Source organism: Hypomesus nipponensis, chromosome 9 (assembly GCF_054491055.1).
Source record: "Hypomesus nipponensis isolate SF chromosome 9, ASM5449105v1, whole genome shotgun sequence".
NCBI classification, from domain to species: Eukaryota; Metazoa; Chordata; class Actinopteri; order Osmeriformes; family Osmeridae; genus Hypomesus; species Hypomesus nipponensis.
In genome coordinates this window covers 5764490-5785694 of record NC_140369.1, presented here as the reverse complement: position 1 = coordinate 5785694, position 21205 = coordinate 5764490, and the positions used below count along the sequence as shown (strand labels likewise).

Here is a 21205-nt window from a genome sequence, read left to right as displayed (position 1 = left end):
TGATTGTCAAAATGAATCTGTTTCTGCTCTGCATTTCAAGCTATAGTACTTGTTTTGGGTGAGTACCTGCTAGCTAAAAGGCCATGCGGGTCTATAGAGTCCTGCTGGCCCCTGAGCAAGTGTTGTTGTCAAACCCAGACATAATCAGTGGTGCTGAACTTCAGCTCCCTTCTTCACATGATGATCTAATAAGTTCCCATGATGCCACATGTTCCTTCCTTAACGAGCCTCGGCCCACTGGGCCTGTCCTTCATCACAACCTCATAATGAGGGCTGATGGGAGACAGGTTGTCTGTTCCACCTTCAGACTGCACTCTAAGGAGCCTAAGAAAGGTCAAAAAGCCCCTCAAGCCCGAGATAAGAGTGTAGTTACTGTAATAGGCCCAGAGGTTGTATCCCCAACTACCACTCTCTCCCTCTCTTCCTTTCATTCTCTCTCTGTCTCTGTGGAACAAGTGGAAAAACAACACTAGTGATGACACTTATGAAGATAACTTTTGAAGTTTACCCTTCTTATTTAACATCACAGAGTAAAAGACAAGATCGACATGAATGATATCAGACCAGGAAGTCTTGTTTAAAGCTGGCTACTATGGGGGTTTGTTGACCTTAAGTTACCTTATACGCTAACACCGTCCCAACACAAAGCATGCTGGGTAAAAAACAAACCTTAACATCTCTATGTACCAACTGAACTGAATGGATGTCGGCATCTCCTCCTCACCCATAAACTGTGTCGGTCTGCTGGGTTTGTTGGTGTCATTCTGAGCATTAGAATCTGATACTCAGCCAATAAAATGTAGAATGGAAAGATGCCAGGGACACTCTAGCCTACCAGTAACCCAGAGAAACGACAGCTAGAACCTGGGAACAGGGGGCCTTGGACCTGGGCCCTGGACCCTGGTAAAGCTTGATGTCTGATACACAAAAGAGGCCAGTCATTAATAGGACTCTAGTACAACAACAGGTATCAATCTCCTCACCCTAGAGTCTGGTCTGTCTAGAGATAAATACCCAATACATATTCCAGTCATTTTATAGGATATAAGTTTAATCACTTTACCTTGGTCATGTGTACAGACTATTTAGTCAATGAATTTACACAAATATTGGCCTGACAATATGGAACTTCAGTTTTAGATACTATACTTGACTGTTTAATACATAATACAATTACAACTAAAAGAGCAGTCCCTTAAAAGTTACCTTGGGAAAAAAAATATATGTTTATATATTATATTATTTAAATTCATAAATGTACTGAAATGATTTGGCTCTGAAGGCATTTTAACATGGTGTGTGACTGTGTAGGTCTGAGGCCTTACACACTGTGCCATGCCAGAGGGCATTAGGTGTGAACTTTAACTCACTTGGCTCAACCTCTGGCCTGCAAGTACATAAAGTCAAGTTAATGTACACACTAGCATACACATAAACATGCATAAACACACCTACACACAGGCAGCCAGGCAGACCCTAGGACCTGCATATTTGTTAAGCCAATACAAACACTCAGACTGACCAGTTCAATTTACTGTGTGAAGCTCATGAAAATATGATAGAAAGAAATATATATAGAAATATAGAGTATATATTGTATAACCTTGGGAGATGCTTTGGTACTGAATGAGAAGTGCTACGTTAAAATATGTACTTCTCGGGGGCCACAGGGAAGATTTCCATAACATGCTCCTTTGTAGTGGTATCATTATCAACAGAGATGGCAAAAGTACCCACATCCTTCACTCAAGTATAAGTACAGATACTCATGTTTAAAAAGACTGGTAAAAGTTGAAGTAGTAAACTGACTACACATTTTCACTGAAGTTGAAAAAGTTGTCAGAAAGAAATAGTGAAGTTAAGTACTGATACCAGTAACATATAGTAATAAAGTATTTGTATGTTGTTACTTCCCATCTCTTATTATCAAATATGCATGCACACACACACACACACACACACATGGACACAAACAGCAAATGTTTAGCCTACTCCTCGACAGGTCTGCAAACGCCTTTGTAAACCGAGATTTGTTAAAAGGTTTGTTAACCGAGACCGTAGGTCGAGGTTTACAAACAAATCGTTTTAAACAAATCGAGGCGACAAAGTGTTTGCTGACCTGTCGAAGAGTAAACATTTGGTGTCTTATATACTACAACAATACGTGGGAAGATCCCGATCAAACACTTCGAATCTGGAGCAGACGCCATGTAGTCAGAGCAATCAGCTGCACTTGCACTGCTGACGTCACTACATCTCCAAGGCAACATATCAACAACTGTGGAGTTTCAATAACAAATACTTTATTTCGTGAACAGAACAACTATGGCTGAGATATCACAGAAATTTACTTTTGTATTATTCTTTAAAACGGGAAGCGATTGCGGGGCGTTCGCGGACCTGTGCAAAAAAACATATTTGGTTGTTTTAGGGGTTTTTAACTCAATTTAGGCTACTTTGTTGCTAAGCAGATGCCACGTCGTTAAGGTCAACAGCTTGTTGCTACGTCCGCAAAAACGTTTATTGACGTCTGCGAACAACTCTCTGGTTGGTTAAAAACGTTTATTTACCTCTGCGAACATTCGGGAGGTCAATAAACTAATACGCTGTTCCTATTGGTCCAGAGACGTTCTCAAAAGTCAATAAACGGATTTATTGACTTTTGAGAACGTTTCTGGACCAATAGGAACAGCGTATTAGTCCAATTATTACACTAGTATAAAAGAAACACACATGCACACACACACATACACAATAACTCATATCAAGCTTTGTAAATTGTGCATGAAGAAAAGGAGACTCAGTTTCTCACAGTCGGCTGTTGTCCAACATCCTAGCATTTCATCGTCAACGGTGAGTTAGACTTACTTTATTCTGTATAAACTGCAGCTAAATACACAATGCTGTTAGCAATTGTGTTGAAGGTTATTTATAGTAAATGAGAAAGAATAGGATAAGAGATGTATTAATACTGAATGTTATCTATGGACAATCAAGTAAGTCTAGTGTAGAACTAAACAACATGTCACTGGAGATTCTCTGTTTGAAGGACCTCTAAGTGCTTACCAAGGTAAAGTATTTATCTCAGTCTAATCATACAAACATACAATTCCTCATGAATATAGAGAGCCAACGCTGAAATGTAAAACGCCTTATTCTACTGTACCCCGACTCTATTTTCATGTAACTTCAACATGCCCTATGTTGGCATTTTTTCCAAGGTTCAAAACATCTTTAAAAAAAGATGAACTTCTCAGCAGGGGGTGGCAATGTAACCTTTGTCCTGTTGTTGGGTGATCCGTTTGAAACAGCCTTGACCAAGAACATCATCGTGGTGGCTCTCTGTATCTCCATCAACTACATCAACAGTACGCTGGTCCACACCTTTACAAAACATCAGGTACAAACAGATACATCTTTAATTTCCCTTTCTCCCTCTTGTATGCATTTTCATATAGTTTTATGTTTTTACATTTCTTGTCATTTTTTGTCAGTCTTTTGTGACTCCTCCAAGTTGAGATAATACAATAAGTTTAATAAGTTGGTGCAATGTTACCAATTATGTGTTTTGTTTTTTTTTTGGAATGAACTCAACTGGACACAAAAACTGGAAAAAACATTTTATTTGTGTAATTTTAAGAACTGAAGAATCAAGTACAAGTAAAGTACTGTAGGTTTTCAGATGTGACAGTCTGAAGGAAAAGATGTGTTCAATGTGGTCCACATATAAAGTAAACCGTACTGGAACTCATTTCTACAATGAAATTCCATTTTCACAACTGTACATCTGTGTCATCATCAGCTTTTGATTTCTGATGTCTCTTCTGCACCCTACTCTGGAAAGTGGTGGCTATATATAACTATTTGTTATACAATAGGTACATTGTGACGACTTTAAAATTGAAAGTTTCCTTTGGTCAGGTGGTTTTCCTTTAATGCAAATAGATTCATTAAGTGCTTGTATATCTTCATAGGTATTCAACACCAAACCTCGCTACATCCTCTTTATCCACCTGGTGGTTAACGACATGCTACAGCTGACCTTGGCATGCCTCCTCTATGTCCTTAGCTACATTGTGCAGACCCTGAATGTGTCCTACTGCAGTTTCCTATTGGTCATTGCCCTCATCACAACCTTCAACACACCTGTCAATCTGGCCACCATGGCTATCGAGCGCTACATCGCCGTCTGCATCCCGCTGCGCCACGCCCAGATCTGCACCGTCCGACGGACCTACATCACCATTAGTCTGATCTGGGTCTTGACTGCCATCCCTATCCTGCCAGATGTTTTCATCCTAGTTGCTAATGAACCCCTCAGCTTCTTCAGCTCCAGGATTTTCTGCAATCGAGAAGGCCTCTTCCGGTACCCATCCATGATTGAGAGGAAGAATACTTCTCTTTACGTCTTCCTGGCACTGGTGTGGCTCACTCTGCTTTACACCTACTTAAGCATCATGTTTGTGGCGCGAGCCGCCAGTGGCGATGCCAGAAAGGCCAGAAACACAATCCTGTTGCACGGCCTGCAGCTCCTCCTGTGTATGATCTCCTATGTGCGTGCTGCACTGGAAGGAGGCCTGCTGTATCTCTTCCCAACCAAACTGCTGGAGATCAGATTTGCCATCAGATCAGACATGATCGTGCAGATCATCCCACGCTTCGTCAGTCCCATTGTGTACGGGTTGAGGGACCAGACCTTCCGGAAGCATCTCAATAGGGATACCTGCTGTGCAAGGTGAATGCCAGCACCTACCCAAATAATGACACTCTCTTTAAGATCAGTGGCAGAGAGAAAAGGCCTCTGTAAGTGAGAGGGTCCTTACTGTCGACCTGCAGAGGTGAGGGTTCAGTCACAGTTTCTATCCGTTCAGAAATCTTAATTTTAGAAGCAAAACATTTGTTATTGTAGTTACCGTAGTTTGGATTTACAAATTGCAGCAGCCTGATGAAACTTACCTGACCACTGTTTATCCCACACAATACAAAATAATTTTCTGTCAGATGCCTTTAATATTACCTGAGAATTAGCCTGGTTCTCAGCTTACAGTGCTTTGGTCTGGTTAGGCAAACCGAGTTTGAACCACGTTGTGTAAGGTCATTAAGAACAGTAAACCATACCTAAAGTAAATGCATACAGATCAACTCATTGCTATTGAGGATAAAGTGTTAAATATAATCATGCAGATTAACAGTAATGTTAGCTGCATAAAATGCATAAAATCCCTGATTGTTTGTATCCCAGTGTGAACATTTCTTGACCTTGGGGAATGGTTCTCATTCTAGCCAGTAAAATGCTCTTGTTTTTGCTCATACAATAAGCCTAACATGGCTTCATTCTCAAATATTATGATGCACACACTCTCTCCCTGTTTCTTGCACTCAACAAACAATCAATCCCAGTGCTCTAATCAAAATACATAAATTGAAGACTGAAAGAAAGGTTACCAGACCTTCACATTGTAGAACTTCACTGGAGGTGAGTACAGCCACACTATACAACATCACATGCAACTGCTTCATATACTGCAAATGCATGGTACTCTTAGCCTTTTAAATTAATGTATTGTAAAATGTATAAATTATAAACAACTTAAACAGACAAACCATTGTTTTACTATCTTCAAAGATAATCAAGTTACAGTAACAATAATTTAACAATACTACAAGTTCAAGGATTTACTGGCTATCCTTATCTTAACATGTTTTTATTTCAACACTGCTTGACTTGAGTTAGAATGGTTCGGAAGAGCATTATGGTACTTTTAATTTGAGGTTCAAGTATTCTGGTTCCTTTTTGGGGCAAAAGAGCTGTCTGTTATATTTGATAGGCTACTTTAATGGAACAATCCATTTTAACACATGCATTTTGATGAACATAGCCTAATGTGCAATTTCTCCTTTGATGGGAATGATTTGTATCAGTATAAGTATTTGTATCAGTATAAGTATTTGCAGTGCTTATGTCACAGCAATGGGAAAAGGACAGCTTTTTTGCCCGTAAAAGAACAAACTGTTTAGCTTGTTAGATTATGATGTAGATCGAGTTGATTCTAGTTATTTAAGCAGTTGATAAAATGGTTGTAGGACATGGGTTAAATACAATGCTTGTTTTGGGATTAAATAAATGCATGAATGAAATGTGAACCTTTTCTGGTTTTGAAGTGATTTCTTGGTGTTTTATTTGTAAAGCTGCTTGTACTTGGAATTTGTACAGGGAAAAATAAGAAAGGCTTTTATTTTTGGACTTTCATACTCTTGAGGAACACTTTTTCGGCGCTGATCATCTTTCATGGAATCTGTGATATAGCTACAATTTATTTTTTTGTATATATTTTACAACCTACGGTATATCAAAAAAACGGCACAGACATATACATGGGGTTAGACTATGTTAGGCCATGTTTATGGTTGAAGTCAGTATATAATGCAATTGTGTAACTATTAATTGTGTGCGTTCATTGTTGAGGAAAAAGTTTCAGCTCGGACAAATGTGGTCAAAAAACGGAGAAAAAATTATCTTTACCTTTTTTCCGGTTATGTAGAAAATCAGGTAAAAGAGATGAACTTCTCAGCAGGGGAAAGCAACTTTACTGTTGTCCTGATGGAGCGTGACACGTTTGAAACAGCCTTGACCAAGAACATCATCGTGGTGGCTCTCTGTCTGTCCATCAACTACATCAACAGCACGCTAGTCCACACCTTTACAAAACATCAGGTACAAACAGATTCATCCTTCATTTCCCTTTCTCCATCTTTTATGTATTTTAACATTTTTAATATTTTTTAAAGATCTTGTTATTTTTTGTCAATCAATTTTCTCCTGCCAGTTGAGAAAATACAGCTGGTTTAAATTGGTGCAATGTTACTAGTTCTGTGAATGTCATATTATTTTTTTAAGGTTTCTTGATTTTTTTTTTTTTTTAAGTGTAATGTTAAGAACTGAAGAATCAAGTACAAGTAAAGTACTGTAGGTTTTCAGATGAGACTGTCTCAAGGAAAAGATGTGTTCAATGTGGTCCACATATGAAGTAAACTTTACTTGAACTAATATCTACAATGAATTTCCATTTTCACAACTGTACATCTGTGTCATCATCAGCTTTTGATGTAAGCTTTCACATTTCTGATGTCTCTCCTGCACCCTACTCTGGAAAGCAGTGGCTGTATAGAAGTATTTGTTATAGAAGAGCCACATTGTGACAACTTTAAGGTTGAAAGTTTCCTTTTTTCCGGTGGTATTCCATTAATCCAAATAGATCCATAACGTGCTTATTTATCTCCGTAGGTGTTCAACACCAACCCTCGCTACATCCTGTTCATCCACCTGGTGGTTAACGACATGCTACAGCTGACCTTGGCATGCCTCCTCTATGTCCTCAGCTACATCGTGTTCACCCTGAATGTGTCCTTCTGCTGCTTGCTGTTGGTCATCACAATCTTCACATCCTTCAACACACCTGTCAATCTGGCCACCATGGCTTTCGAACGATACATCGCCGTCTGCATCCCGCTGCGCCACGCCCAGATCTGCACCGTCCAACGCACCTACATCACCATTAGTCTGATCTGGGTCTTTACTGCCATCCCTATCCTACCAGATGTTTTCATCCTCCTCGCTACTAAACCCCTCAGCTTCTTCAGCTCCAGGATCTTCTGCAATCGAGAAGGCCTCTTCCGGTACCCATCCATGATTGAGAGGAAGAATACCTCCCATTATGTCTTCCTGGCACTGGTGTGGCTCACTCTGCTGTACACCTACTTAAGCATCATGTTCGCAGCGCGAGCTGCCAGTGGCGATGCCAGAAAGGCCAGAAACACCATCCTGTTGCACGGCCTGCAGCTCCTCCTGTGTATGATCTCCTATGTGCATGCTGCACTGGAAGGAGGCCTGCTGTATCTCTTCCCAACCAAACTGCTGGAGATCAGATTCTTCTCTTATGTGATTGTGCACATCATCCCACGCTTCGTCAGCCCCATTGTGTACGGGTTGAGGGACCAGACCTTCCGGAAGTATCTCAAGGGGTACCTGCTGTGCCGGGTGAATGCCAGCACCTACCCACGTACTGACACTCTATTTAAGATAAGTGGTAGAGAGAAAAGGCCTCTGTAAGTGAGAGGGGGCTTACTGCTGACCTGCAGAGATGAGGGCTCACAGTTTCTATCCGTTCAGAAATCTTACAAGGAATTTTATAAGCAAAACATTTTTTTATTGTAGTTACTGTAGTTTGGATTTACAGATTGCAGCAACCTAATAAAACTTACCTGACCACTGTTCAGCCCAAACACAATACAAAATCATTCCCTGTCAGATGCCTTTAATGTTACCTGAGAATCAGCCTAGTTCTCAGCTTACAGTGCTTTGGTCTGGTTAGACAAACCGAGTTTGAACCACGTTGTGTAACAATCACATATGTGCAACCAGCATATGAATGCCATCATAAAGATTCTGAAGTGTCATTCTCTTGATTGTATGTTGCTTTTTTAGACACAATAAAAAAAATTGCTCATTTTCTGAGGTGTTGGTGGCGATAAATGTGATAAATTGAGGCAGGTCATTAAGTACAGTAAACCATACCTAAAGTAAATGCATACAGATCACACACTTGCTGTTGAAGCTAAAGTGTTAAATATAATCATGCAGATTAACAGTTATGTTAGCTGCATAAAATGCATAAAATCCCTGATTGTTTGTATCCCAGTGTGAACATTTCTTGACCTTGGGGAATGGTTCTCATTCTAGCCAGTAAAATGCTCTTGTTTTTGCTCATACAATAAGCCTAACATGGCTTCATTCTCAAATATTATGATGCACACACTCTCTCCCTGTTTCTTGCACTCAACAAACAATCAATCCCAGTGCTCTAATCAAAATACATAAATTGAAGACTGAAAGAAAGGTTACCAGACCTTCACATTGTAGAAATTCACTGGAGGTGAGTACAGCCACACTATACAACATCACATGCAACTGCTTCATATACTGCAAATGCATGGCACTCTTAGCCTTGTAAATTAATGTATTGTAAAATGTATACATTATAAACAACTTAAACAGACAAACCATTGTTTTACTATCTTCAAAGATAATCAAGTTAACATTAATTTAACAATAATACAATTTTAAGGATTTACTGGCTATGCTTATCTTAACATGTTTTTATTTAACAACTTCTTGACTTGAGTTAGAATGGTCCGGAAGAGCATTATGGTACTTTTAATTTGAGGTTAAAAGTATTCTGGTTCCTTTTTGGGGCAAAAGAGCCGTCTGTTATATTTGATAGGCTACTTTAATAGAACAAGCCTTATTAACACATGCATTTTGATGAACATAGCCTAATGTGCAATTTCTCCATTCATGCGTTTATTTAATCCTAAAGCAAGCATTGCATTTAACCCATGTCCTAAAACAATTTTATCAAATGCTTACATAACTAGAATCTACCCCATCTACATCATAATCTAACAAGCTGAACAGTTTGTTTTTTTTATGGGCAAAAAAGGCTGTCCTTTTCCCATTGCTGTGACACACGCACTGCAAATACTTGTACTGATACAAATACTTATACTGATACAAATCATTCCCATCAAAGTAATGTGAACCTTTTCTGGTGTTGAAGTGATTTCTTGGTGTTTTATTTGTATAGCTGATTGTACTTGGAATTTGTATAGGGAAAAATAATAAAGGCTTTTATTTTTGGATTTTCATACTCTTGAGGGACACTTTTTCTGCGCTGATCATCTTTCATGGAATCATGTAAAGAAAGAAAGAACAGACTGTGATATAGCTACTCATTTTTTATTTGTATATATTTTACAACCTACAATATATCAGTAAACGGCACAGACACATACATGGGGTTTAACTATGTTAGGATGTTTATGGTTGTAGTCAGTAGATAATACAATTGTGTAATTATTAATTGTGTGCGTTCATTGTTGAGGAAAAAGATTCAGCTTGGACAAATGTTGTCAAGAAACTGAGAAAAAATTGCTTTACCTTTTTTTCTGAGTATCTAGAACATCAGTTAAAAGAGATGAACTTCTCAGCAGGGGAAAGCAACTTTACTGTTGTCCTGATGAAGCGTGACACGTTTGAAACAGCCTTGACCAAGAACATCATCGTGGTGGCTCTCTGTGTCTCCATCAACTACATCAACAGCACGCTGGTCCACACCTTTACAAAACATCAGGTATAAACAGATACATCATTTACTTCCCTTTCTCCATCTTTTATGCATTTCAACATTTTATAATTTTTTACACATCTTTTATTTTTTGTCAATCAATTGTCTCCTACCAATTGAGAAAATACAACTGGTTTAAATTGATGCAATATTACTAGTTCTGTGAATTTTGTATAATTCTTTTGAAGGTTTCTTGAATTAAACATTTTTAAAGTGTAATGTTAAGAACTGAAGAATCAAGTACAAGTAAAGTACTCTAGGTTTTTAGATGAGACTGTCTCAAGGAAAAGATGTGTTCAATGTGGTCCACATATGAAGTAAACTTTACTTGAACTAATATCTACAATGAATTTCCATTTTCACAACTGTACATCTGTGTCATCATCAGCTTTTGATGTAAGCTTTCACATTTCTGATGTCTCTCCTGCACCCTACTCTGGAAAGCAGTGGCTGTATAGAAGTATTTGTTATAGAAGAGCCACATTGTGACAACTTTAAGGTTGAAAGTTTCCTTTTTTCCGGTGGTATTCCATTAATCCAAATAGATCCATAACGTGCGTATTTATCTCCGTAGGTGTTCAACACCAACCCTCGCTACATCCTGTTCATCCACCTTGTGGTTAACGACATGCTACAACTGACCATGGCATGCCTCCTCTATGTCCTCAGCTACATCGTGTTCACCCTGAATGTGTCCTTCTGCTGCTTGCTGTTGGTCATCACAATCTTCACAAGCTTCAACACACCTGTCAATCTAGCCACCATGGCTATAGAGCGCTACATTGCCGTCTGCATCCCGCTGCGCCACGCCCAGATCTGCACCGTCCGACGCACCTACATCACCATTAGTCTGATCTGGATCTTTACTGCCATCCCTATCCTATCAGATGTTGCCATCGTCCTTGTTACTGAACCCCTCAGCTTCTTCAGCTCCAGAATTTTCTGCAATCTAGAAGGCCTCTTCCGGTACCCATCCATGATTGAGAGGAAGAATATCTCCTATTACGTCTTCCTGTCACTGATGTGGCTCACTCTGCTTTACACCTACTTAAGCATCATGTTTGCAGCGCGAGCTGCCAGTGGCGATGCCAGAAAGGCCAGAAACACCATCCTGTTGCATGGCCTGCAGCTCCTCCTGTGTATGATCTCCTATGTGCGCGTTCCAGTGGAAGTTGGCCTGCTGTATCTCTTCCCAACCAAACTGCTTGACATCAGATTCTTCTCTTACGTGATCGTGCACATCATCCCACGCTTCGTCAGCCCCATTGTGTACGGGTTGAGGGACAAGACCTTCCGGAAGCATCTCAAGAGGTATCTGATGTGCAAGGTGAATGCCAGCACCTACCCACGTAATGACACTCTCTTTAAGATAAGTGGCAGAGAGAAAAGACCTCTGTAAGTGAGAAGGTGCTGACCTGCAGAGGTGAGGGTTCACAGTTTCTATCCGTTCAGAAATCTTACAAGGAATTTTATAAGCAAAACATTTTTTTATTGTAGTTACCGTAGTTTGTATTTACAAATTGCAGCAACCTGATGAAACTTACCTGACCACTTTTCAGCCCACATACAATACAAATCCATTCCGTGTAGGGTGCCTTTAATGTTACCTGAGAATTAGCCTGGTTGTCAGCTTACAGTGCTTTGGTCTGGTTAGAAAAACTGAGTTTGAACCACGTTGTGTAACAATCACATATGTGCAACCAGCATATGAATGCCATCAGAAAGATTCTGAAGTGTCATTCTCTTGATTGTATGTTGCTTTTTTAGACACAATAAAATATTTTTCCTCATTTTCTGAGGGGGTGGTGTTGATAAATGTGATTAATTGAAGCATCATAAAGTACAGTAAACCATACATAAAGCAAATGCACACAGATCAACTCACTTACTATTGAAGTGTTAAAAATGCATAAAATCCCTGATAGTTTGTATCCCAGTGTGAACATTTCCTGACCTTGGGGAAGGATCCTCATTCTATCCAATCAAATGCTGTTGTTTTTGCTCATACAATAAGCTTAACACAGCTTCATTCTCAAATACTATGATGCACACACTCTCTCTCTCCCTGTTTCTTGCACTCAAAAAACAGAAAGAAAGGTTACCAGACCGTCACGTTGTAGAACTTAACTGGAGGTGAGTACAGCCACACTATACAAGCTGCATCACATGGAACTGCATATACTGCAAATGCATGGTACTCTTGTTCTTGTAAATGAATGTATTTTAAAATATATGCATTATAAACAACTCAGACAAACCATTGTTTTACTATCTTAAAAAATAATCAAGTTAACATTAATTTAACAATACTACAAGTTTAAGGATTTACTGGCTATCCTTATCTTAACAGGTTTTTATTGAAACACTGCTTGACTTGAGTTAGAATGGTCCGGAAGAGCATTCTTGCACTTTTAATTTGAGGTTAAATGTATTCTGGTTCCTTTTTGGGGCAAAAGAGCTGTCTGTTCTATTTGATAGGCTACTTCAATGGAACACGCCTTTTTTAACACATGCATTTTGATGAACATAGCCTACTGTGCAATTTCTCCATTCATGCATTTATTTAATCCCAAAACAAGCATTGCAAAACAGTTTTTTAAAGGCAAAAAAGGCTGTCCTTTTCCCATTGCTGTGACACACGCACTGCAAATACTTAATCCATTTTGGTGACACTTTAGAATAATGGTCCGTTGTTAACAAGTAGCTATGCAAGAATAGGTAGTTCTACATTAACACTGAATTTAATACTATTAACTAATATGGAACCAAGATTAACTAAGCAGTATTTAATAGCGAATTTACAACAAAGGTAGTTCCTTGGTAGGTATTTGGTTATTACTAAATAAATGTATCCTCTTGAGAACTACTTGTGAACTATGACCAATTAAGAAAGAATAACCAAGTAATTACTAATCACGAAAGTGAAAAATGTGGTTGTTTTACTCTTAACATGGTCATAACTTTCAAAAGCTTGTGCCTCAAAAGGGTTCTTTGTGGAAACCAGTTTATGAATATTATATCCCCCAAATACGTTAACTACAGGTTGAGATTTTAACTTCTCTTACCAAAGGATGGACGAACGTTCTCTGTTTATTTCAAACTTTCACATAGTATAATACAAATAATGATAATTTGTTTAACATTTTTTTATAATTAGGAACAGATGATGAAACTCTCATGATTGGATTAGTTTACCATTATGAGCTCTTGAGTGTCAGTTCAATGTCTCATACTCCAAGGCCTACCTTTATGTTACAGTAGCTTCCTGAGGAGGACTTCTCTTTAGGATATGAATACAAACATTGATATTCTCTTGTCAAAAACAATTTGCATCCTGCATTTATGTTGCGATAAGCGCAAAACCACATTTTCCAGATTACAATGTTTGTTAGAATATCACTTGTTCCTCACAGAAATGTATGTCTGTACCGTATGTGTCAAGTACAAAATTAGACTTATTATAGGCCTATTACTTGTGAATACCAGTATAACTCCTCACTAATTACTCAAGCGTTACCTTGTCATCCTGCAGGAACTACTTGTGATGTGGACCATTATTTTAAAGTGAAAAACATGTTAATTCCTCACTAATTACTCAAGCATTACCTTGTAATCCTGCAGAACTACTTGTGATGTGGACCATTATTTTAAAGTGACAAACATGTTAACTCCTCATTAATTACTCAAGAGTTACCCTGTCATCCCACAGTAACTGTAATCTGGACCATTATTTCAAAGTGAAAAACATGTTAACACCTCACCAGTGTTGCCAGGTCCATGGTTTTCCCGCGGAATTGGGCTACTTTTGAAGTGTTGCCGCGGGTTGAATTTTTTTATTTGTATATATTTTACAACCTACAGTATATCAAAAAACGGCACAGACTTATACATGAGTTTGACTATGTTCGGGCATGTTTATGGTTGTAGTCAGTAATACAATTGTGTAACTATTAATTGTGTGTGTTCATTGTTGAGGAATAAGATTCAGCTTGGACAAATGTGCTCAAGCACTAAATGTGTGTCTTAACTTTTTTGGGGGTATTTAGAAAATCAGGTAAAAGAGATGAACTTCTCAGCAGGGGAAAGCAACTTTACTGTTGTCCTGATGGAGCGTGACACGTTTGAAACAGCCTTGACCAAGAACATCATCGTGGTGGCTCTCTGTCTCTCCATCAACTACATCAACAGCACGCTGGTCTACACCTTTACAAAACATCAGGTACAAAGTGATACATCCTTTACTTCCATTTCTCAATTTTTTAGGCATCTTTACCAATTTTTATTTTAAAATATGTCAAGCCACTTAACATATTTATTTAATTTTCCCAGTTAGAAAATGCATCTGGTTTTACTAGTTTGCAATGTTACTAGTGGATTTTTTGATGTTTCTTGGAGGAATACAACTGAACAGAACAACAGGAAAGACATTAAACATTTTATATGTGTACATTTAAGAACTGAAGAATAAAGTATAAGTACTGTAGATTTTCAGATGTGACTGTTTCAGGGATAAGATGTGTTAATTGTTGTCGACATATAAAGTAAACTTTACTTCAACCAATATCTACAATTAATTTCCATTTTCAATGGAATGAATTTTTTATTAAAAAATATATATTTTAAGGGACCTAACACATTTTGTGACTTTTCCCGGTTGAGAAAATACATCTGGTTTTAGTTATTTGTTTGCAATGTTACTAGTAAAAAAAACTTTTAGATGTTTATTGGAGGAATGCAACTGAGCAGAACATCAGGAAAGTGTTTTCAGATGTGACTGTTTCAGGGATAAGATGTGTTAATTGTTGTCCACATATACAGTAAACTGTACTTGAACTAATATCTACAATTAATTTCCATTTCATAACTGTACATCTGTGTCATCATCAGCTTTTGATGCAATTAAAACAATTCTGATGTTTCTTCTCCAGACTCGGCTCCAGAACGAATTAAATGGGGGGGGCATTTTTTTCACAAGGGGGACACACTTTTACAAAGCATGTATGAGTGTCAAAATAATAGCAGACCTGCATATTCTACAGGAAAGTGTAGCCATCTTGATATTTAATTTGAAGCCCCTGCCAGTATTTCTACTATTAATGCTTTAAGAAAATTATTTTTTGAGGGTGCACAGCATTCCATTTAGGGGGGCATTGCCGACCCTGCTCTCCTCCACCCTACTCTGGAAAGCATTGGATATATAGAACGATTTGTTATAAAATAGGCACATTGTGAAGACTTGAAAATTCCCCTTTTTCAGGTGGTTTACCATTAATACAAATAAATCCACAATGTGCTTATTTATCTCCGTAGGTGTTCAACATGAACCCTCGCTACATCCTGTTCATCCACCTGGTGGTTAACGACACGCTACAGCTGACCTTGGCATGCCTCCTCTATGTCCTCAGCTACATCGTGTTCACCCTGAATGTGTCCTTCTGCTGCTTGCTGTTGGTCATCACAATCTTCACATCCTTCAACACACCTGTCAATTTAGCCACCATGGCTATCGAGCGCTACATCGCCGTCTGCATCCCGCTGCGTCACGCCCAGATCTGCACCGTCCAACGCACCTACATCACCATTAGTCTGATTTGGGTCTTGACTACCATACCTATCCTACCAGATGTTTTCATCCTCCTCGCTACTGAACCCCTCAGCTTCTTCAGCTCCAGGATCTTCTGTAGTCGAGAAGGCCTCTTCCGGTACCCATCCATGATTGAGAGAAAGAATACCTCCCATTATGTCTTCCTGGCACTGGTGTGGCTCACTCTGCTTTACACCTACTTAAGCATCATGTTCGCAGCGCGAGCTGCCAGTGGCGATGCCAGAAAGGCCAGAAACACCATCCTGTTGCATGGCCTGCAGCTCCTCCTGTGTATGATCTCCTATGTGCGTGCTGCACTGGAAGGAGGCCTGCTGTATCTCTTCCCAACCAAACTGCTGGAGATCAGATTCTTCTCTTACGTGATCCTGCAGATCATCCCACGCTTCGTCAGCCCCATCGTGTACGGGTTGAGGGACCAGACCTTCCGGAAGCATCTCAAGAAGTCCCTGCTGTGCAGGGTGAATGCCAGCACCTACCCACATAATGACACTCTCTTTAAGATCAGTGGCAGAGAGAAAAGGCCTCTGTAAGTGAGAGGGTGCTTACTGCCGACCTGCAGAGGTGAGGGTTCAGTCACAGTTTCTTTCAGTTCAGAAATCTTACGAGGAATTTTAGGAACAAAACCTTTTTTATTTTAGTCAACGTAGTTTGTATTTACAAATTGCAGCAACCTGATGAACCACCTGACCACTGTTTAGCCCACACACAATACAAAATAATTCCCTGTAGGGTGCCTTTAACGTTACCCGAGAATTAGCCTGGTTCTTAGGTTACAGTGCTTTGGTCTGGTTAAACAAACCGAGTTTGAACCACGTTGTGTAACAATCACATATGTGCAACCAGCATATGAATGCCATCAGAAAAATTCTCAAGTGTCATACTCTTGATTGTATGTTGCTTTTTTTAGACACAATAAAATATTTGTGCTCATTTTCTGAGGTGTGATTAATTGAGGCAGGTCATTAAGTACAGTAAACCATACGTAAAGTAAATGCATACAGATCAACTCACTTACTATTGAAGATAAAGTGTTAAATTGCATAAAATCCCTGATTGTTTGTATCCCAGTGTGAACATTTCTTGACCTTGGGGAATGGTCCTCATTCTATCCAATCAAATGCTGTTGTTTCTGCTCATACAATAAGCCTATCATGGCTTCATTTTCAAATATTATGATGCACACACTCTCTCTCCCGCCCTGTTTCTTGCACTCAAAAAACAATCAATCCCAGGGCTCTAATCAAAATACATAAACTTAAGACTGACAGAAAGGTTACCAGACCTTCACATTGTAGAACTTCACTGGAGGTGAGTACAGCCACACTATACAAGCTGCATCACATGCAACTGCTTCATATACTGTAAATGCATGGCACTCTTAGCCTTGTAAATGAATGTATTGTAAAAAATATACATTATAAGCAACTCACACAGACAAACCATTGTTTTACTATCTTAAAAAATTATAAAGTTAACATTAATTTAACAATATTACAAATTTAAGGATTTACTGGCTTTCCTTATCCTAACAGGTTTTTATTTAACCACAGTTTGACTTGAGTTAGAATGGTCCGGAAGAGCATTCTGGTATTTTAATTTGAGGTTAAAAGTATTCTGGTTTCTTTTTGGGGCAAAAGAGCCGTCTGTTATATTTGATAGGCTATTTTAATGGAACCATCCTTATTAACACATTCATTTTGATGAACATAGCCTAATGTGCAATATTTCCATTCATGCATTTATTTAATCCCAAGACAAGCATTGCATTTAACCCATGTACCACAACAATTTGATCAACTGCTTAAATAACTAGAATCTACTCGATCTACATCCTAATTTAACAAGCTAAACAGGTTTTTTTTAAGGGTAAAAAAGGCTGTCCTTTTCCCATTGCCGTGACACACGCACTGCAATTACTTAACACATTTCTTAGTTGAGCTGATACAAATCATTCCCATCATTCCCATCATTCCCCAAAGTAATGTGAACCTTTTCTGGTTTTGAAGGGATTAATTGGTGTTTTATTTGTATAGCTGATTGTACTTGGAATGTGTATAGGGAATTATATGAAAGGCTTTTGTTTTTGGACTTTCATACTCTTGAGGAACACTTTTCCTGCACTGATCATCTTTCATTTAATCATGTAAAGAAAGAAAGAACAGACTGTGATATAGTTACTCATTTTTTATTTGTATATATTTTACAACCTGCAATATGTCAGTAAATGGCACAGACACATACATGGGGTTTAACTATGTTAGGATGTTTATGGTTGTAGTCAGTAGATAATACAATTGTGTAACTATTAATTGTGTGCGTTCATTGTTGAGGAAAAAGATTCAGCTTGGACAAATGTGGTCAAGAAACTGAGAAAAAAATGTTCCTTACTTTTTTTCTGGGTATCTAGAAAATCAAGTAAAAGAGATGAACTTCTCAGCAGGGGAAAGCAACTTTACTGTTGTCCTGATGGAGCGTGACACGTTTGAAACAGCCTTGACCAAGAACATCATCGTGGTGGCTCTCTGTATCTCCATCAACTACATCAACAGCACGCTGGTCTACACCTTTACAAAACATCAGGTACAAAGTGATACATCCTTTACTTCCATTTCTCAATTTTTTTGGCATCTTTAGAAACTTTCACTTTCCTTGTGTTCAATCTTTTATTACTCAACACCAGTAGGACTGACAGGGGTCCTGACAACAAGGAACATAACTTCAGAGTGTCAGATTTCAAAAGAGTCCATTTACATACATGTACTCCAAATGGTTCAAGAACAGCAGTCAATTTAGTTTGGGTATGCTGTTTAGGCGTTTTTGGGCACATTTAACAGGAATAAGAAGGGGTTAACATATTTTTTTACTTTTCCCAGTTAGAAAATGCATCTGGTTTTATTAGTTTGCAATGTAACTAGTGGGAAAAAAACTTTTTTATGTTTCTTGGAGGAATACAACTGGACAGAACAACAGGAAAGAGATTAAACATTTTATATGCGTATATTTAAGAACTGAAGAATAAAGTATAAGTACTGTAGGTTTTCAGATGTGACTGTTTCAGGGATAAGATGTGTTAATTGTTGTCGACATATAAAGTAAACTGTACTTCAACCAATATCTACAATTAATTTCAATTTTCAATGGAATAAAAAAAAAAAAACTAACACATTTTGTGAGTTTTCCCGGTTGAGAAAACACATCTGGTTTTACTTACTTGTTTGCAATGTTACTAGTGAAAAAAACTTTTAAAAGTTTTTTTCCCTACCCTACTCTGGAAAGCAGTGGATATATAGAACTATTTGTTATAAAATAGGCACATTGTGAAGACTTGAAAGTTCCCTTTATTCAGGTGGTCTACCTTTAAATACAAATACATCCACAATGTGTTTATTTATCTCCGTAGGTGTTCAGCACCAACCCTCGCTACATCCTGTTCATCCACCTGGTGGTTAACGACATGCTTCAGCTGACCTTGGCATGTCTCCTCCATGTCCTCAGCTACATCGTGTTCACCCTGAATGTGTCTTTCTGCTGCTTGCTGTTGGTCATCACAATCTTCACAAGCTTCAACACACCTGTCAATCTAGCCACCATGGCTATAGAGCGCTACATCGCCGTCTGCATCCCACTGCGCCACGCCCAGATCTGCACCGTCCAACGCACCTACATCACCATTAGTCTGATCTGGGTCTTGACTGCCATCCCTATCCTGCCAGATGTTTTCATCCTAGTTGCTAATGAACCCCTCAGCTTCTTCAGCTCCAGGATTTTCTGCAATCCAGCAAGCCTCTTCCGGTACCCATCCATGATTGAGAGAAAGAATACCTCTCTTTACGTCTTCCTGGCACTGGTGTGGCTCACTCTGCTGTACACCTACTTAAGCATCATGTTCGCAGCGCGAGCTGCCAGTGGCGATGCCAGAAAGGCCAGAAACACCATCCTGTTGCATGGCCTGCAGCTCCTCCTGTGTATGATCTCCTATGTGCGTGCTGCACTGGAAGGAGGCCTGCTGTATCTCTTCCCAATTAAACTGCTGGAGATCAGATTTGCCTCCTACGTGATCGTGCAGATCATCCCACGCTTCATCAGCCCCATCGTGTACGGGTTGAGGGACCAGACCTTCCGGAAGCATCTCAAGGGGTACCTGCTGTGCAGGGTGAATGCCAGCACCTACCCACATAATGACACTCTCTTTAAGATCAGTGGCAGAGAGAAAAGGCCTCTGTAAGTGAGAGGGTGCTTAATGCCGACCTGCAGAGGTGAGGGTTCAGTCACAGTTTCTTTCAATTCAGAAATCTTACGAGGAATTTTAGGAACAAAACATTTTTTATTTTAGTCAACGTAGTTTGTATATTACAGATTGCAGCAACCTGATGAAACTTACCTGACCACTGTTCTGCCCACACACAATACAAAATCATTCCCTGTAGGATGCCTTTAATATTACCTGAGAATTAGCCTGGTTCTCAGCTTACAGTGCTTTGGTCTGGTTAGACAAACCGAGTTTGAACCACGTTGTGTAACAATCACATCTGTGCAACCAGCATATGAATGCCATCAGAAAAATTCTCAAGTGTCATTCTTTTGATTTTATATTGCTTTTTTAGACACAATAAAATATTTGTGCTCATTTTCTGAGGTGGTGGTGTTAATAAATGTGATTAATTGAGGCAGGTCGTTAAGTACAGTAAATCATACTCAGCTCACTTACTATTGAAGATAAAGTGTTATATATAATCGTGCAGATTGACAGTTATGTTAGCAGCACAAAATGCATAAAATCCTTGATTGTATCCCAGTGTGAACATTTCTTGACCTTGGGGAAGGGTTCTCATTCTATCCAATAACATGCTGTTGTTTTTGCTTATACAATAAGCTTAACATGGCTTCATTCTCAAATATTATGATGCACACACTCTCTCTCTCCCAGTTTTTTTGCACTCAAAAAACAATCAATCCCAGGGCTCTAATCAAAATACATAAACTCAAGACTGAAAGAAAGGTTACCAGACCTTCACATTGTAGAACTTCACTGGAGGTGAGTACAGCCACACTATACAAGCTGCATCACATGCAACTGCTTCATATACTGCAAATGCATGGCACTCTTAGCATTGTAAATTAATGTATTTTAAAATGTATACATTATAAACAACTTAAACAGACAAACCATTGTTTTACTATCTTCAAAGATAATCAAGTTAATAGTAAATTTAATAAAATTACAAGTTTAAGAATTTACTGGCTATCCTTATCTTAACACGTTTTTATTTAACCACCTCTTGACTTGAGTTAGAATGGTCCGGAAGAACATTCTGGTACTTGTAATTTGAGGTTAAAAGTATTCTGGTTCCTTTTTGGGGCAAAAGAGCTGTCTCTTATATTTGATAGGCTATTTTAATGGAACAATCCTTATTAA

The 21205-nt window shown here is 38.8% G+C and overlaps 4 protein-coding genes and 1 pseudogene across 5 annotated transcripts; all 5 read left to right on the top strand.

Annotated features, from left to right (window-relative positions):
* The first annotated feature begins 1720 nt into the window (after positions 1–1720).
* Positions 1721–6526, top strand: LOC146272518 (odorant receptor 131-2-like; annotated as a pseudogene). Its single transcript, XR_014766649.1, has 4 exons — positions 1721–1729; positions 2838–2853; positions 3312–3400; positions 3975–6526. The product of XR_014766649.1 is annotated as an odorant receptor 131-2-like (transcript).
* A 20-nt stretch (positions 6527–6546) lies between these two features.
* On the top strand, positions 6547–9051 carry LOC146272517 (odorant receptor 131-2-like). The gene is made up of 2 exons (XM_084706034.1): positions 6547–6715; positions 7286–9051. Exons 1-2 carry the CDS (start codon positions 6560–6562, stop codon positions 8108–8110), a joined length of 981 nt encoding a protein of 326 aa, XP_084562160.1. The 5' UTR covers positions 6547–6559; the 3' UTR covers positions 8111–9051.
* A 983-nt stretch (positions 9052–10034) lies between these two features.
* On the top strand, positions 10035–11583 carry LOC146272516 (odorant receptor 131-2-like). The gene is made up of 2 exons (XM_084705670.1): positions 10035–10190; positions 10759–11583. Exons 1-2 carry the CDS (start codon positions 10035–10037, stop codon positions 11581–11583), a joined length of 981 nt encoding a protein of 326 aa, XP_084561796.1.
* Positions 11584–14247: 2664 nt separating this feature from the next.
* LOC146272515 (odorant receptor 131-2-like) lies at positions 14248–16319 on the top strand. The gene is made up of 2 exons (XM_084705640.1): positions 14248–14403; positions 15495–16319. The coding sequence occupies exons 1-2, from the start codon at positions 14248–14250 to the stop codon at positions 16317–16319; spliced, it is 981 nt and encodes a 326-aa protein (XP_084561766.1).
* A 1894-nt stretch (positions 16320–18213) lies between these two features.
* On the top strand, positions 18214–20014 carry LOC146272514 (odorant receptor 131-2-like). Its single transcript, XM_084705701.1, has 2 exons — positions 18214–18369; positions 19190–20014. The coding sequence occupies exons 1-2, from the start codon at positions 18214–18216 to the stop codon at positions 20012–20014; spliced, it is 981 nt and encodes a 326-aa protein (XP_084561827.1).
* Positions 20015–21205: the final 1191 nt, after the last annotated feature.

Bases quoted from the DNA above. Each gene is read 5' to 3' on its own strand.
- LOC146272517 (XM_084706034.1), top strand. From the start codon at position 6,560: ATGAACTTCTCAGCAGGGGAAAGCAACTTTACTGTTGTCCTGATGGAG. The intron at 6,716-7,285 runs GTACAAACAGAT...TTATCTCCGTAG, and splicing joins ACACCTTTACAAAACATCAG to GTGTTCAACACCAACCCTCG.
- LOC146272516 (XM_084705670.1), top strand. From the start codon at position 10,035: ATGAACTTCTCAGCAGGGGAAAGCAACTTTACTGTTGTCCTGATGAAG. The intron at 10,191-10,758 runs GTATAAACAGAT...TTATCTCCGTAG, and splicing joins ACACCTTTACAAAACATCAG to GTGTTCAACACCAACCCTCG.
- LOC146272515 (XM_084705640.1), top strand. From the start codon at position 14,248: ATGAACTTCTCAGCAGGGGAAAGCAACTTTACTGTTGTCCTGATGGAG. The intron at 14,404-15,494 runs GTACAAAGTGAT...TTATCTCCGTAG, and splicing joins ACACCTTTACAAAACATCAG to GTGTTCAACATGAACCCTCG.
- LOC146272514 (XM_084705701.1), top strand. From the start codon at position 18,214: ATGAACTTCTCAGCAGGGGAAAGCAACTTTACTGTTGTCCTGATGGAG. The intron at 18,370-19,189 runs GTACAAAGTGAT...TTATCTCCGTAG, and splicing joins ACACCTTTACAAAACATCAG to GTGTTCAGCACCAACCCTCG.